The sequence below is a fragment of the Diorhabda sublineata genome, chromosome 2 (genome assembly GCF_026230105.1).
Source record: "Diorhabda sublineata isolate icDioSubl1.1 chromosome 2, icDioSubl1.1, whole genome shotgun sequence".
Lineage (NCBI taxonomy): Eukaryota > Metazoa > Arthropoda > Insecta > Coleoptera > Chrysomelidae > Diorhabda > Diorhabda sublineata.
The window spans coordinates 15565609-15584749 of record NC_079475.1 but is presented as its reverse complement, the minus strand read 5'-3'; the positions used below and the strand labels follow the sequence as shown (position 1 = coordinate 15584749).

General features: G+C 33.6%; 1 protein-coding gene across 2 annotated transcripts in view; it reads left to right on the top strand.

Moving 5' to 3' along the window:
* Window positions 1-18437, top strand: part of LOC130452988 (uncharacterized) — a 75405-nt gene extending 56968 nt beyond the window's left edge. For both annotated transcript variants that reach the window (XM_056792555.1, XM_056792556.1), the window contains 3 exons: window positions 8980-9058; window positions 12731-13155; window positions 16348-18437. In XM_056792555.1, coding sequence (XP_056648533.1) covers window positions 8980-9058; window positions 12731-13155; window positions 16348-16566 — 723 coding nt within the window. In that variant the 3' untranslated portion in view covers window positions 16567-18437. The remainder of the gene's footprint in view (window positions 1-8979; window positions 9059-12730; window positions 13156-16347) is intronic.
* Window positions 18438-19141: the final 704 nt, after the last annotated feature.

Genomic DNA, 19141 nt, shown 5'->3' with positions numbered 1-19141 from the left:
AATTAAAACATTTCTCTCTCTCTCTATTATCTGGTTATCGAATTGATTGAAATGCGAATGAATGATTATGGTTTTTTGCATTATAATCAAATTTGAATCTTTTGAATCCATTCGGAAACAAATATTTCTTGAGAATTTCATCATATCTATTTCTGAATATAGAATAGCTTTTTTCACTTTAATTTTAGAACCGACATCAAAAGTATATGTGAAAACTTATTTGGCTCTTCTTATAGTATACGTAACTATATATAACGTACTATTTTTGTCTACATAATTCACCATTTCAATATTCATTTATTGAAGCTAATAAACCATTTTAGTCAATATTTGAACAACGCACACTTACATTGTGCTTCTCCCCTGTTTTATCCATATGAAATTAGATATTTGGATCAATACACGAACTTTTGTAGCTCACCATTCTAAAACTTGTTACTTGGTATTAGATTACGACAGTTGATCCTATTAAATTCCATTGTTTTAATTGAAACAGCATAAAAAATGTTCCAATACAACTTGAATATGTCTAAATAATAATTCTTTCGTAATGATTTGTTTTGATTTAAGGTTTCTTTTGTACTGACATTAAGATGTGTGAAACGTCATCGTCATTTTACAAAATATTTTCCAAATTTTGAATGATGAAATACTAATTGAATCTGATTGCACTCTTCCGAAAATTGTGGAAATTCGTGCAATTTAAATTGCCAGACAGGGCCGGATTAAGCTAGGGGCTTGTGGGGGCTATAGCCTCGGGCCCCAGGTCTAAGAGGCCCCATCATTTGGAAATCATTCTGTATTTTTTGATGTGTTGATACAACAAATCTAACGTATTGATATTATTTTGTGAATTTTTCCGGGTTTCTGAATTCCTTAAGGGGGCCCCATCATTATTTTAGCCCCGGGCCTTATAAATCTTGATTCGGCCCTGTTTCCAGCGCTTCTCGACGTCAGGAATTATCCGATCTGCTAACAGATGACGTTGAGGAAACCGAAAATATTCTAATAATAAATATCAGAGAGAGCAAAAACAAATTTTCCAATAGGTTCACTGTAATTGATAATAAAGATACTTCGCCAAGTTTCCTAGATATTTACAAAAAAATGTGTCTTTTTTCGACCTTCAGACGTAGAAAATATTTGTGCAGCCTCAAGGACTACACAATTAAACGACACGGCGGGTAGAAATCTTCTACCGTCGTAGATAGCTATATCGGAAATTCTCTCAACAATAAAAAAGAGACGGATGAAACAAAAATTTAACGTCGAAAGCCAAGAATTTGAATATATGCCCAGAGCAGAAACTTGAGCACTGGAGGAACCAGAGTCCCAATCGCAAATCGATTTTCTCGATACTGAGGCGCCTTCAACCTCAAAAATAGAAACTATAGAGACACAATTTCAGAGTAGCGAGGGTACCGTGGAAGGAAAAAAATACCAAATATAATGATTATTAATATAAACAATTGTCCATATTTCACTGTACGTTATAATTTGAGTAATTGAATTCAGTTTTTATGCTAGATTATCTAACTCAAGCTGTCAAATTTTTTCACAATTATATTTTTTTCAATTCTATTTTCAACAAGTATTTTTTTTAATGTCGTCGAAGATAAATTATTGTATGATACTTGTAAGTGAAGCAACGAGTGCGCAAAAGTATCACCTCACGCACTTGTATCATGAATAACTATTATCGAATTATGTCATATTCGCATGATAAATATGATTCAACATAAATATGTTCCAGTAATGTAACCTTCGTAATAATGCCAAATACGAACACCAAATTTTACTTTCCTGTATCTCAAAAACCTGAAATAATCATGGGAGGCTTATTAAACCACGATATTTGAGCCGTACGGCCAAACTTCTCATATATTATTGGATCAACTGGTATACAATTGAATTCTACGGGAATGATTCCCAAATATGGAATGTGTCCTAAAAAATTATCAAAATATACATACAAAATATAAAATTTATTTAATTTCTTATTTCTTAGACGTTTTGATATAATAATGTTTCTAAATGCTCTTGATTTTAGGTCTCTTCTGTTTCAAAATTAGTTTTATCAAAATATAATATTTTGATAAAGACTTAAAGAAAAGATGAAACGTCAATTTTATCTATCTCTTAAAAATTATTTAAGAAAAACTAATTTTGAAACAGAAGAGACCTAAAATCAAGAGCATTTAGACACATTATTATATCTGTTTTGGATCGAACTCGGAAACCAAAAATATTTTGTATTTCTACAATGATTTTGAACATATTTGCTCTTGATGTTTAGTCATCACATTCCTAGATCCACTCTATTTCATCTTAGGAATAAATCTCTATCAATCACACAAACTCGTTGAAACTGTTGCTATTTAATTATATGTATAATCTTTCAATATCTATTTCCTTGTATCTGATGATGAACGACTATATCAAGAAACATATGGGTTTCTTTAATTTCTTATTTCTTAGACCTTTTGATATAATTATGTTTATGAATCTTCTTGATTTCAAGTTTCTTCTGTTTCAAAATTAGTTTTTTTTATAATTAGATAGATAAAAATTGACGTTTCGATTTTTGTTTAAGAAAAGTCGAAACGTCAATTTCAAAAATTATTAAAAAACTAATTTTGAAACAGAAGAGACCTAAAATCAAGAGCATTTAGACACATTATTATATCTGTTTTGGATCGAACTCGGAAACCAAAAATATTTTGTATTTCTACAATGATTTTGAACATATTTGCTCTTGATGTTTAGTCATCACATTCCTAGATCCACTCTATTTCATCTTAGGAATAAATCTCTATCAATCACACAAACTCGTTGAAACTGTTGCTATTTAATTATATGTATAATCTTTCAATATCTATTTCCTTGTATCTGATGATGAACGACTATATCAAGAAACATATGGGTTTCTTTAATTTCTTATTTCTTAGACCTTTTGATATAATTATGTTTATGAATCTTCTTGATTTCAAGTTTCTTCTGTTTCAAAATTAGTTTTTTTTATAATTAGATAGATAAAAATTGACGTTTCGATTTTTGTTTAAGAAAAGTCGAAACGTCAATTTCAAAAATTATTAAAAAACTAATTTTGAAACAGAAGAGACCTAAAATCAAGAACATTTAGAAACATAAACATATGTGTATAAAATGTATTAAGAAAAGGTTGTAGAGTGATGGAAGATTTTTTCTTGTAGTTTACAATCAAATGAAATTTACATCGCTAGAGTGGATACGAGTCAAAGACCTTTATCATATTGATTTGGAATTAGTTCGATTTTTTGACAATCATTTGAACAAAACGAAAATCAATGGGAACTTTTCCCACTTTTTTGCTCTTTCTTAAGTATGATTCCCTTCTATCTACCCATGTACAAGAACAAAATACCCGCCACGAGGAAGAAAGTTCCATTCATCATAAATTTTCGCTTCATACACAAAAAATACTCTTGTAATACCAGATGCTGTAATAAAACTATCATATACTAGTTGTTATTTTGCACAACAAATCTGCCATATCCATAAATCATCTATGCATTTATTCTGTCATTAATTTCAATTACATTTTGAGTCAGCGTTTCCCAATCGTTTTTGGCCCGTGGACCAGTAGATTTGTTGAAAAAAGATTGCAAACCAGTGATGTTTTGATTAACAATAAATTAAAGACACACCCAGACCATAACACAATTTACAATGATAAAGCCGCTTAAGTTTCTGTTGCCGATAGAGTAAGTCGGCCAGTGTCTGCGCGCCGCGCTTTCGCGCTTGCCTCGTACGTGCTGGTAGTCCGGCCCGCCGTGGTCGCTTTCGCACACATCCACATAATGCAACAAATGTGCGAACAAATTGTACGAAAAATATTCTTTACGTTCGTTACTTCGAACTTGAAAGAATTTCGGGAATTTCGGGAAATGTCCGCGGACCAGCGGTTGAGAATAGCTGCCCTAAGCAGCTTCGGTTAAACCTCTTTTGCCAAAAGTTTTTTTTTTGATAGAGCACATTGTTGTTTGTCAAATTCGGGCAACACAAAAGTTTGTCGCGTCCTCTCCTAATATAATGTAAAATCTACTCTCACATGGTGAATTAGTATCTTTTTCTATTTCTTAAATTTAGAGCCTATCGCAATAGGCACAAATATCGACCTAGGCTGTCCAAACCTAAGACTGGTGTCAGAATTGAAAATATCTGGGTATAAATGAATACCTATGAGAAAAAACTTTTCACACATTTTTTGAAAGTTAGGCTTTTTCACTCTCCAAAAGAGAATAGTGAGGATGTAGTGGAAAAGAAGAAATATAATTTTACGAACCTTTCTATTTCCGTCTAATAGTTAGGGGGGTTATTTTGTTAACGCTATCCGTCAGTAAAGAGTTTATCAAATTTAATATTTCCCAAAATCATCTGAACACGGGTGGTGCAACAATTAAAAAAAAGTTTTTATGTATAAACGATCGATAGTATCCTTAGGAGGAATAAAGTACTGGGTAATTATAGAAAAATCTTCAATTATCTCTTACCGGTTAGCATATACCATCTTTATAAGAGCGTTCGCTAAAAAAGTGAATTGGTTGTTGTAATCCAGCTTGTAGAATTCAATCGAAGACATCCTCCTTTCTCCATTTCAAATGCCCAGGAATACAAATGCATGAATAAAATATGAACTCTAGTCTATAATGCATTATTAAATGCAAATTGTGAGTCGAAGTATTTTGTGCCGGGCATTGAACAAGTAGCACCTGTAACTGTTAATAATAAGATCTTAGAAATACGATACCTCATTTTAGGGCGCACTAATCGCTGTGATGAAATGTGCTAGAGTAATACTTAATCGACGTTTTAGAAACAGTGATATCAATCTGCTCATACATCTTCTAAAATTGCGAAAAAATTGTACACAACTAACGAGGGATGGCTGCAAAGCTCGTTCAAATGACCCGTCACGAAGGCAACGAAGGCAAGAACGAGGATGATACGCTTCCTAGACTGGACCTAGACCCATTCTCAGTGTAACCAAAGGTATAGCTGAGATATATCTGAGAAGAATACCTAGCATGAGACCTATTCTAGTAATCAAGTGGTTTGCGAAATACGATTGGTGACTAGTCTTCTGACCCGATGCTATATTCACGTATAATAGACTATTCCGAATGCCGCTAGAGTATGTAGAAGAAAGAAATTGTAGGCCACGACCTTCCTTGGTTAGTGAACGAGTATGTATTAATATCTAGTTAACCCAGACCAATTCGAACAATAACTTATTAGAAGTGTCAGTGTAAAGTTTGACGTCAAAAAAGTAAACCAGAGTTACGCAATAAATTAAAAGAAAAAAGATGTTCACCGAAATTGTGAAAATCGAAAAATTGGAGTATCGAACCATCACTAAGTACATGTATTTAAAAGGGTTAAGAGGTAAGCAGATTTACCAAGATATGCTTAATACCCTTGGTGATCAATGTCCTTCGTATGCGACCGTGAAAAATTGGACTGCAAGGTTCAAAAGAGGTAAATTTTCCATCGAAGATGATGAGCGATCGGAAAGGCCAGTTTCTGTGTCAGTCCCCGAAAATATCGATGCAGTTCATGACATGATTTTATCAAACCGTCGAATTGGGCTAAAACGGATATCTGAAGCACTGAATATTTCATACGAATGCGTTCATCATATAGTTCACGTCAATATGGACATGAGAAAAATTACTGCAAAATGGATCCCCAAATGTTTGAATGTTGACCAAAAGCGTGCAAGTGTAGAAGCATCGCTTTTGATCTGTGCTCAATTTGAAAACGATGTAGACTTCTTAAGCCGAATTGTTACTGTGGATGAGACTTGTGTACATTTCGACGATCCAGAAATAAAGCAACAATCGATGGAATGGCGACACTCTGGTTCTCCAAGACCTAAGTAGTTTCGTGTACAAAAATCTGCTGGAAATATTCTTGCTTTAGTTTTTTGGGATTGCCATGGAGTAATCATGATTGATTTCTTGGATAAGGGTATAACTGGAGATTACTATTCGACACTGCTGAGCACTTTACAGGAAAAAATTAAAGAGAAAAGACGCGGAAATCTATCTTAAGGTGTTTTGTTTTTGCAGGACAACGCCCCTGCACACAAATCTCATGTTGAGTTGCAAAAAATTCGTGATTTAAGGTTTGAATTACTAGAATACACACCTTTATTCACCAGATTTGGCTCCGTCCGACTATCAGCTCTTTCCTCAGTTGAAAAAAAGATTATAAATTCTCTTCCAACGAGGAGGTAATAAAAACTGTGGAGGTTTGGTATGCAGAGCAAGAAGAAACATTTTTATAAAGGTCTAGAGACGTTGCAGGTTCGTTGTAATAAATATATTCAATTATAAGAAGAATATGTTGAGCAATAAAATATTTTGACATTGAAAGTTTGTTTGGTTCTATAGTAGGCTAAGAATTTTTTAATATATCCTCGTGCGAGTTGCAAACAGATAGACAAGCGTTACTGTTTTCCAATTAATGCTAGAATCTGGAAGCTAAGGATTCTGATTAACTTTTCCAGGGATATCTATTTTTAGTAGTTATGCTCAATGTCATAACTAAGAACTATGAATTTCTTAACACAATAACTTACTGAGTTCTTTGTTGAAATACGGAACTAATAGACATTCGAAAAAAACTATGAGAATAATCTGATAAAAGGAAAAAAACCGGTTGAATCATTGAAGCAGAAATCACGATGTCAGTGGGCGGAGAAAAATCTAGCTTCCATTGATAATTAAAATCAAATTTTATTTGAAATATATAAACGGTAAGCAATCTATGATGGATCAAGTACTATGAATTAAAGGTAATTATAAACCTCGAAAGAATGATAAATTACTGAAACGTTTCCAGTTTAAATCTACCTATTTATTTCCATTCATCGGAAATGATTTCCTCTTCTCTTTAATAATAATAATCTGGATTAAATTGGCGTGAAGCACCGAATCGTAAAACACAGTTGTATGAGGAATTTAATATACATTTAATTGCCGTTACCAATTTCGGCAACTTGTTGCGTTCTAAAAAGGACGAAGCTAAGCGATTCACGCTCTCTCAAACTGAAATGGAATGCTTGAAAGGCAGGTTCGGATCCAAAAGGTGAAACTGAAATTATCATTAGTTATTATATCTTTACGCTTTTCAACTACACAAATAATACGTTTTGATGAATATTTTAGTTAATCTAAACTGGAAGATTAATTGAAAATAAGGTCGAAGCATCTATAGAAAAAGTTAAGCCAAAATAACACAATGCAACAAAGTAAAATTTTTCCCCTTACACTGAATTCACAAGTACGATAATTATATTAACACGAAGCATGTTCGTGCTTCAGATAGTTGTGTCTGTATCATGATAACACTTGCTCGTCGAGTGGACGCGTTTTTAGAATGAATAACGATACAAGTTCACGTTTCAAGAAAGTTTCTTTTGGTTCGACGTATCTGCGTACGAAACTATGTTTATCGAATTTCAACAACAAGTTTTAAAATCGCCGCTACCAAATCGTTCGACGTTCCAGAAATTCATAAAAATGGGCTCTGTTGCCGACGCGCCGCGTTGTGGGAGACGATATCTGTAATAACTAACGAAAATGTGGGAATAGTGGCGCTGGTGTTACTGGAGCAGCCCAATCTGAAGTGTGGCTATCGGGAGAAGTTCAAATTTCCGATAATTCTCTACTACGTATGCTGAAACGCATGCATTATACGTCCGCGTCTCCTCCACGCACTTCAGGAGGATAATTTCAATCTCAGATTGGAATTTATGCGAGTAGTACCTCTGATTCACTGAGGATGATTCGCAGTTCCAGCATTCCATTTTGTGGTCGGATGAAGCAACCTTCTAGTTCTAGCTATACGGTCAATCAGCATAACTTCATGTACTAGAACGACCAAAATACTTATGTGGTCATTGAAGAACAATTAAACCTGCATGATGTGTGTGTAGGCAGGTATCCATTCGTGGGTACTTTTTTGAAGGTCGCGTGATGGGTAAAAGTTATCTGGAAATGCTCGAAGATTTACGTGAGCAAATGAACAACAAGACAACACTCACGAATATCCGTCATTTCATGCTTCGCCGCACTATGCGTTATGTCTACGGTAGTACCTTAATGTTCATTTTGGAGAATGGATAAGCAGTCGAGGATTCGTTGAGTGGCCCACACGGTTATGTGACCTTACAGTCTGTGACTTCTACTTTGGTTTCTTCTCTAGAATCGCGTTTTTGTCTGACTTATGCCTATTTATGCCGACGTCTATAGCTAACCTTATTTTAATGTCGACCCTATCATTTTATATTTACATTTGATCAAATGTAAATTTCTGACGAGGTCATTTGGTTTTCATTGGCTAATCATATATGTTTCTGGATGCTTTTTATCTATAAACCTCTTCGCTTTTGTAAAACTTGATAAAATTGATGAATTATAAAATCTTGTGTGGAGAATGTGATAGCAGCATTAACACTGATGATACTTTACCATACTTCAAGAATTGTTTTAACAATTTTTTACAAAATTCATCACAGTTGATTGAAAGAAGAAATGTAGCATTCTAGACGATACATTTTCGAACATCACATGTCTTGGTTCTTGGTCTTTTCACTTCTTGGAGTAAATTGACCACAAACATAACAAGATAGACGAACGATACACAAACACGCGGTATTTTTAAGATTTGGAAGTAATTTAAATGTTTTTATTACTTTTGTTCTCATCAATAATAGGTGTACAACGGCGTCTCATAATTTAAACATGTCGTATTATATATTTACATCACATAAACTGATCAAAATCACAATTATCACTGATTTCTGAACTTAATAACGCACCATTGTGGTGAAATCGAATGATGCCCGGTAATAAGATATTTCATAGAGATGATATTTCAAAAATTGTTTTCATACAAGTTATTTCGTATTTAAATAAATTCCTTTTGTTACAGGCTAATCCCTTAAGTCAACTTCAACAACAAACGGAGATGTGGCATAATTATTCAGATGATTTGAGGCCGAGATCATCAGGTAATGAGTAAAAACAATCTTTGTTTGATCTTCATTATATTATCCACAAAAAATCTTAGACACTTGGTAATGATTTTATCGAATATTCAAATTCAACGTTGTTAGGAAGTGAGTCACTACCTAGGCATGTTGAAATCTTCATTCAGCTTGGATGTCAATTTTTTTCGGCTGTACCAGCGTTTTCAGAATCATCGAATGCTATAAAAACACTACAAATCTTACCTAATTCACATTTCGTGATGAGAAGTCAACACTATGAAAAAACAGCGATGTTCTGGTAGTTTATACCACATAGCGGTCTGGTAGCTATTTGATCAAAAACTGGATATACAAACTCATATCCTGGTACTTTGGGACGTAAAACTTTTTCTTCATACCGTGATAGAAAGTACGTGCTTTCGTGCGGTAACGAAGGTATGGACTTTCAACAGGGGTATGATGAAAAATCGTATACACTACACGAACCAAAAATGGAAATCTCGATAATGCGCGTCATGATATAGGACCGAAAATGCAATTTTCAATCGGTATAGTGTAATATAATATATTTCATATTCATTTGGTTGAAATACTTTTACTTTGCCTAGATAAAATTGATAGTCGTGTTAAGCGGAAATATGACCAACAGAAAATTATCAACATTTATTATTTCATTATCTAATTGCTCCAGTGCCTTTTCATAGTGACGTATTTTCCGGGATATGATGTCAACCAATCATCAAAGGCAACAGAGCTATAAGTTTTTGGTATGTAGTGAGTGCGAGGTGTGTAATGGAAACGATGTAAAACGAGGATAGTCCCACAAGTATCTGGCCTGACCTAGAGATGGTGGTAGTTGATTAAAAAAAGCACTGTTTTAGAAAAAAGACAGTCTATACAGCATATGTTTCAAGTTAGAAAAAGCCACGTTGTTTAGTATTTTTGTGGCCGCCATTAAAAGTGAAGGTTTCCAATAAATTTCTAAACATAGAAAAATTGATCATTGTTATGTGATACAATACTTTTACCTTACCCCAACCAATATAAAAGCTGAACCAGATTCAACTCTGAGGGAGACTGCTCCTTCGCTATCAACAGTAAAATATTTAGTGGCAGAGTTTAAAAGAGGCCATACGACCTGCGAAGACTAGTATTGATGAATTGAGGTGTCGACTCCAGAAAGGTTAAAGAAAATTCACAAAGCGGTACTGGATGTGTGCGCAAGATGGATGCCACGTGAATATTTTTTCATCGAGTGTTTGGTTATGTTTTACAAGAATAAAACTGAATATTTGCGCTGTTTCATAACCAAAGATAAAATGTGAATCCATCACTTTACATCCGAAACAAGAGAACAATCAAAGCAATCGACCGAAAAGGGAAAACTGGCTCCAAAGAAGACAAAGACCGTTTTATTTGTAGGCAAGGTCATGATGTTGGTTTTATGGGATGCGCGTGCGATAGTTTACAATGACTTTAAAAAGGAAAAACTATCATCGGCGAGTATTACTTATTACAACGTTTGAGCGAATAAACTATGCAAAAAACGGCCGCATTTGGCTAAGAAGAAAGTGTTGTTTCATCAAGACAACCCACCAGCTCACACATCCGTTATTGCAATAGTCAAAATTACTGAATGAAAGTTTGATTTGCCTCTTCATGCACCATATTCGCTAGATTCACCTCCCTCCGATTATTCCAGACTTAAAAAAATGGCTCAATAGTCAAAAATTGATGTCAGCTATTTTGAGGGGCTTGACTTATTTTTAAAAGGGTATTGCACGTTGAACATCGCTGGAAGCTATGGAGCTAAAAGAAAATTACTTTGAAAAATAAAGAAGTTTGTCTGTTTTCTTTGTTGTCGTCGTAATTATACCATTTTTCGAGTAATGCGTGTGTCTTGGAATGTGTTTCAGCACATTTACAAATAGTTCCTATGAAATCCAGCTACTACGATTTTTTTAAGTGAGACTAGATGGAGGTACATTATTATATAACAGATAATCTTGATGATGGCGTGTTCTGAGACACATACACGGAAGGCAATGCATTTTCTGAAGCATTTATTATAACCACAAAGGTTGTCAGTCCACCACGTTCTGCAGAAGCTGCTAAGCTGAATTTTATTTTCGCCTTTGGTAGTAACTTTTTTGACTGGTTTTAAAAATTTTGTTAGCCCAGTCTCATCTAGTCATTATTCGTTCAGCTGTGTTTCTTGAACGCCAAAATATAATTGCCAAAAAAATTCGAAACAGCTACTTTGTTGCCCTTACCATACTAGTTATTAGGTTTCCTCAACACTATTTTTATTTCTTTATTTCTTTTCATAAAACATTCAATTCCAACGTTCTCAATAGGCAACTGATGAGGAAATTTGTAATTAGGCAGAGAACGTGTGAAATATAATAACTTTTTCTATATATTCCACCAATTCAGTATCTTGATCATTCGTAAAAAATTGATCAACTGTATACTAAAATACATTGCATCCTTTTTCATTGAACACCACCAATGACATCGTTGAATCTGTAAAATTCTTAGGGCTTGTTGTGGACAATTCTTTGAAATTTGAGTTCCTCCTGCTTTGCGTTGGGATCAGTTTTCAAAGAACTGAAATTATCCACCTCCTTAACAGTTTATTATGCCCTTATTGAGTCGCAATCTCAGATATGCTCTTCTCTTCTGAAGTACGTGTGGTGCGACTCAATTTGAGCGAATCTTCAAACTATAAAAGAGAGCTGTTAGATATTTACTCGAACTGAACAGCAGGGCTCACTGAAGGGACTTCTTTAACAGATTAAACTCCACGTTCAGAATTAGCTGAGGCTCAATATGTTACACTGCAAAAAAATGCACAATCACTTGCCAATTGAAATCAAATCGATATAATCCTTTTCCCCGATCCGCAATAATTTGACGGCATCTTTACTAGAAAGTACCTTCTACTCTGTAAATGACTTCTATTCTAATAATAATATTTAATGCTGGACATGCTGCATATTGGTTTAATTTTGCTATGGACTTATATACTAATTATTACCTATAATTATGTTACTCATTGTGGTTTTCTTATGTATATTGAAATTTTATTTTATTTGTATCTTTATTTAGTTATGTTAGCATTTCTCTCTAATCTTTCCAAAGAATATTTCAGTTTTTATTTATATATTCTTCAATGCAATGTTCCAGCTTAACTACAAAACTTCTTTCCCCTATTCGTTCGACATGTTCATGCACAAAACGTCCGGAATTGCATTTTTCACATTATTTTCATCGATATTTATTCGGTTCGTCTTTGTTTTGCAATTTAGCACCATCTAGATAACAAAATATGTATAAAGTACCTCCATGAATTGAAAATCAAATTATCTTGTTGAATGTACCCCATGTATTTGTGGTTGAATCTACTCATGTCAATAAGAACCAATTTTATCGAATTATGGATATAAACACAAAAGAGAAGGTGCATGTTTGCTTCAAAGTCTTGATTCTCAAGAAAAACTATTACAAAGCCTGCTTTGGTTCATCAATGCCACAAGTGGAATTCCGAATCGAATGTGGGTTATCATCAGATGCAACTTCCCACATTTACCTTGGTTTTTCAAATCTGTAGGGATAGTATCACAATAATCAGCAGTAGGAAAAGTATTATTTAATGAGTATATCTCATTGTTAATCGAACAAATTTTTTAGGTAATCCTTTCATGATGCCGGATATGCAAGCACCTTATCATCATCAACCCTCGCCACCACTCAGCATACCTAGTCCGATGCTAATAGAAAAACATCGTCGAACACCAGTCCACCCGATTCACATCAATCCCATTTCGATGCCGATGACTCCTCCCCATAACTCAATAATGTCCATGACACCACCGCATTCCAACGAAAACGTTCCGCCTGACGAATCGATGCATTTGAAAGATAAAGTTCTGCATGACAGTTTCGGGCAACTCGAATCAAAACATACCATAGAACCGTCACAACCTCTAATGGAGAACAACGTTCAACAACAAAACGAATTTAGTAGTAACATTTATGAACCAAACGTCGGTTTTAATAATAGCCAAAATCATCTCCAGCACATGGAAAAAACGGAAGAAATGAAAATGAAAAAGGTTTGTATAGTTTAATATAAAGATCATCATCATCATCATCAAGTTAATAAAAAATTCCATGGATATTCACAAAAGCCTCTTTACAAACTCGGTATTTTCCCGATGACTTTGATATTTTATACACATAGGAACCACTTTTAGCTGGATTGGATAACTGCAGCTTTCTGCGTCGTCTTTGCTTCACCTTACAAGCAAAAATTATTGCTTACAAGTGACTGTCTTAATATTATTTCCTTGGACTCTGAAGCTCTTGAAAATCATGTTTCTTATTAATAAACATATTTTTAGTGTAGTACTCTAAATTACACCTATGTAAAATGAAAACAACGACTGTATTATATCCCAAAAAATACGTTTTGATGTATAGGATACAAAACTACAAAAGTAAGGCAGATAAGACAACAGAAATTTTTGGAAATGTTGATGTTTTTGATGTATCAACCCTTAAAAAATCCTATTGCTTTATATAATTGATTATCTGAGATTTTTTATACATAAATAAAGTTTCAAACCAATAATAACTTACTTGTAATATTCCCTTTGTTTTATTCCAGTAACTTCTCACTTTTTCAACTTTTATCAGATTTTCCACCAATAAGAGATTTTTTAATGATTCTGGAACGATATTTTTGGATATTGGAATCTTCTGTTATATTTTTTATAAGAAATTCTCCATTTACCATTACAGAACATATTAACAAAAAATATAAGGCTGGCAACTAAGTACTTTCGCTTTTTACTGATAGAGAGCGTTGCTTTATTTTTTGAATAACTTATGTGTGTGCTGTACTTTGCCGTTTGTCGCGTGAAACTGGTCACAATGACGCAACTTTAGAAGCAAGTAGTGATTTTTATGAAAGCTGCTGCGATTCACAAAGAAATATATCAAGTTCATGGTAACGATTGCTTAAAATGTGTCAGTATTGGTATAAAAAATTCCGTTCCGCAACGCTCTGGTCGGCCTACTGAAGTTGATGAAGACTAAATCACAGTCATTTTTGAAGAGGATCGTCATATAACTACTTGAGAGGTTGGGAAGAGGCTACATGTATCACATACAACAATTGGAAAACACTTAAAATATCTTGGGCTAGTTTAGAAGCTTGATATTTGAATACCTTACGAATTGAATCAACATTTGCGATATACACCTTAAACAAAAATGAAACCGACCCTTTCTCAAAAAAAATCACCACTGCTGATGAAAAATGGGTCTTGTACAGTAACATAGTTCGAAAATGATTATGGAGCAGACGCAGTGAACCAGCACAAACCACATCGAAAGCTGAAAAACAACAAAAAAGCTCATGTTATCAGTTTGGAGGGATTAGAAAGGTGTTGTATTTTTTAAGCTGCTTCCTAGGAACCAAACGATCAATTCTGATGTTTACTCTCAACAATTAATGAAACTGGATAAAGCAATCAAAGACAAAGGGCAAGAGTTGTTAGATCGGAAAGGTTTAGTGATCCACCATGATAATGCAACGTCTCACATATCTTTGGCAACTCGTGGGAAATTATTGGAGCTTGGCAGGGAAGTGATGCCACATCCCTCATATAGCCCTGATCTGGCACCATGTGATTACCATTTATTTCGAAATTTGCAGAATTCTTTGAATGTTCAAAATTTCACAAATAAAGATGACCTTCAATTGCACAAGATGACAAAAGGTCATTTATTTTATACTACAAAACCGAAATTACTTTGTCGCCAACCTCCAATAATATGTTAGCATATTCTGTGATCGATAACTGATTTGACAGTTTGAACAAAATTAACAAAGCTAACACCATAGTACCTAACGTAGATATACACAGAAGAAATAAGTATTCTTGTACATATAAATAACGATTGATAATAATGACAATAATTACAATGGGTATAAAATATCAAACGTAAAACGATCAAAGCCCATCTTGATTTTAAAACTTTGTTGTTCGCTATTTTTATTTGGTTCTGTTAATACAATGTATTATTATCTGAGAAGACATCTCAACGATTTACAATCAACACACATTAACACATACTTAAGATATAACTTTTCAATCAATTTAATTTATTATTTATATAAAATAATGCCCCAATGCGATTTTTGTGAAAATTTAACATTGAAAAACAATTGATTCTACTAAACATGTAGTAGAATTTATACAAACTGTAATGTTTTTCATATTTATTTATACCATTTCTATTTAAGAGGCGAATTAATAAACATTGTCTCTTGCGTTCTTAATTTATTTACACACCATACATTACATTTAATTTGATTTTATTTAAATTTTTCGATTACTTTGCTAATTCTCTGGTCACTAAAACTATTTATTATATACTGAACTAATTGCGCTACATAAACTTATTTACATACCTATCCCAAATAATCTAAATCTACAAAAATAAAGAAACAAAACAAAAAAATAAATAGACTTTCCTAGAAATTATTCAAAAGAAGCAATGTAAATAAACCGCTTGCTATGAAAAATTATTTACACACAAACATCAAAAGAGACGCGGTCATCTACATTTAGAATACAAAGTATTTTGATGGAACATCACAGGTTACAATCTTAGAATTCTATTGTAGTTGGACAGGGCCGGTCTAGGGACCCATTTGACCAGTTTGTTCGTAACAATACATATCAGATTATGCTGTAGCCACTCATTTCAACTCAAAAACTGGAAATTTATGAAATTTCTTGGAATTAATAACTTATTTCGTGATACGTCATTATGGTTGTTCTATTTTTCGTAATTGCTAAATGAAAATATATAAATTAGTTTGGTTATTTATGTAATTTGCCAATCACTTATAGCATTTAAAAAAATATTATAGATGGTGCAATTTTCGATACGAAACCCTAAATTTTTGCAAAGCCAGTCCTGGAATTTTTAAGTTTAACCAATACTAGTAGAATGCTTGTTATTAGTGTATTGCATTATGAGAAAATTTAAAAAATCAAATGAGCTGCTCAAACACTATAGCCACTTGAAATTTTTGGTCAATTTCTCAAATCACCCTGTAAATTAATAACTTTTTATCCTCATGGTATTCTACCTGAAGGGCTCGACATGTGGTGAAAGTATGTAAAGTTTTTCACTCTGTATAATGAATGTTGTTTGTTTTCTATATTCACTATAAACTACGATTTTTTTAAATTTTTACCATTTTATTTAATAATTTGTTTTGTTAACAGTCAAACACATTATCAACAAGTGCCATTCGTACTTCTTCTTATTCCATAACTCCAAAGAAGCCGTCAACGAAACCTCTACCGGATTTCAACGAGGCTTTCGGCTCAACGGAACGTGGTCGTTTCCAAAGTCCTCCAGATCCAAGATTAGCCCCAAACAAAGGCTTTTTGGATCTTTTCGAGGAGGGACCACCATTAAAATTTGAAGATTTCCAAATCTAAAATAATTGTTTTGAGAGAAATGGTTTTTTATGAGATTACCACTTGTTTAAAGTTTATGATAATATACCTTCTAACAGTTTCTCTTTATTTCGGATACTTATAATAAATATGTTGATTCAATCTTTTTACTGGGAGTTTGGAAAAATTCAATTGTTGAAATTCCTATAAAATTTCACTTTAATAATAGATTCAGCTCTGCATTTTTAGCTTTAATAAAAGAGCCAGTGACTGGCTACCTGCTTGTATTTGACCAAACCTAGATTATTTGAGTTTGTGCTAACTCACAAAACGTAAAGCGACGATTACTGCTAGAGCTCAGATAGGCCAAGTATCAAAATTTGACAAAATTTTTAGGTCCACGTCTATTATTTGTGAATTTGAAAATTCAATTTATCAGTAGAAAAATTTATACCAGAAGACAATTCGCGAAAATTGATGATAATTGGATTTTCTAGAAAACCATATATTCCATTCAAAAATTGATATGATTTTCAAGATCCCCAAAGAGATACACAAGAAGATTTTTTAATTCCTCCACAATAAACTCAAATTTTCAATTTTTTGCTAGAAAATCGAAAAATTTATCACATCCTTCAATAAACAAAACGTGTACTTTTAGTGTAGTCATTAAAGAGAAAAATAGTGTCTTACCTCCGAATTTTTTTACTGTGACGCATGGAATTGGGTTCATCTTAGGCTACCATTATACTAGGATGCTAGCATCCGGGATGCTGGCATCTGCGAGGTTAGCGGGGCATTAAATCAAATGGGAGCGGTTAGATTAGGGATGCCAGCATCGGACGCTAAAACAGCCTCCCGGAGGCTCGATTTTGCTGCTGAAATGCAAGCAGTCGGTTGCTTTTTGCATACCGGGATGCACAAAATCGTTTGTGGGACATTGGTTCAAATGCGGCGCATTATACTAGGCTGCTAGCATCCGAGAAGGCGCTCTATTTGACATATGCGCGCGCACGCAGTTTGATCACGTGAAGGCCTGAGACTGCTGTCTGCACTGCACGTGTCGTCTCGAGTCAAGTGATTACTGTGAAAGAAGGAAGTGACATTCTAAAGTAATTAAAAAATTTTGTTTCACTATTGCACAGTTCATCAAACAATGTAAAATACAAACTTTTAACACGACGGACAGTTAAAAAGGGGTCCACACTAAACTTCCTTTTTGCACGGTGTCTTCTTTTCTTAATTAGTAACATCAGCAACAACATATCTTCATTCGTTGGGGCTATATTGACGACTGACAAAAAATTAAAATAAAATAGCATTTCGGGATTCTAGCATCCCAACACAAATTCGACTCAAAGTGGGATACTAGCATCCCAGATGCCAGCATCGCGAATGCTAGCATCCTAGTATAATGGTATCTTCACCCTTAACTTCAAGAGTGAAAATAATCTGAGCTCCGCCTATTATTTTTAAGGGGTGTAAACAACCCCTTAATGGAAAAATTGACATTGAGCCATTTTATCGATAAAAAACGTGTGTAATATTAAGGAGTGAAACTATAAAGTATTTTCTAACACAATTACCTCATGATAAAATCGTTTTCAATCCCTTGAAAACCTTATAACCCTTGCAAACAACCCCTAAATTGAGAAAATCACAACCAATTACTTTAGTATTTAAGATTTAAGTATAGATTAAAAAATATTTTATGTTCTCTATCTTAATTATGGAATTTTTAACCCCCTTTTGACACTTAAATACAACCACTTGAGAAAAAATTGTTTAAAAAATTTTTTTTGATGAAATGAAACGGATTTAAATGCTATTATTATCATATTCTCAAGCTTTTAAATATAAACGATTCCACTGCTAATTAGTTATAAATATTAAAAAAATAAACCCAAAAAATGTGCTGAATTAAAAATTGTACTTTACGTAATTTACCAGTTAATTTGGTGACAATTTAATCGATTTTTCACTTAGATATTTGAAAGAAACTGATTAAATTAATACCTCAATAAGCAAAAATCTACCAGGAATAATCTAAGCAATAGTTTTAGGTTTCTATTACTGTGTATTTTCACTTTGCTCGAAATATTCACACTCCGAAATTTTCTTTTTAGACGACGCCATCTGAAAGCTATTCGTTCTGTATTCATTTACATACCGAAAGTTGCGTTTTGAGTGTTCCATGTTTTGAAAGTGATAGTTCCGTACTGCAAAACACTTTCGGGACGCTCTGGAGTAGACAACTTTAACTTCCTTAAATGTGACTCTAGCCACTTCAATGTTGACAGTTGACAGTTTCAATTCAATTATTTTGCATAACCTCAAATTTTTAATTTTCCGAAATTATTTGTTTTATCCGAAGTTTTGTCTAAATTAATGAATAACTCGTCCAACAAAGTAGCACTTTGAGTCCTTGGTATACAAATAACTATTATCTGTCCCCTAACTTTAATTACTACACTCTGGGCTTTGCAAGTACCCATTTCATATTATGGTAGGTATAGAGGCTGCCACTGTACAAAAAATACAAAAAGGTTCATGGCTCATGGTTAGGTTCACTATGATTTCCAGATAAGTGAAACTGTTTAATAGTTCGATTATTATC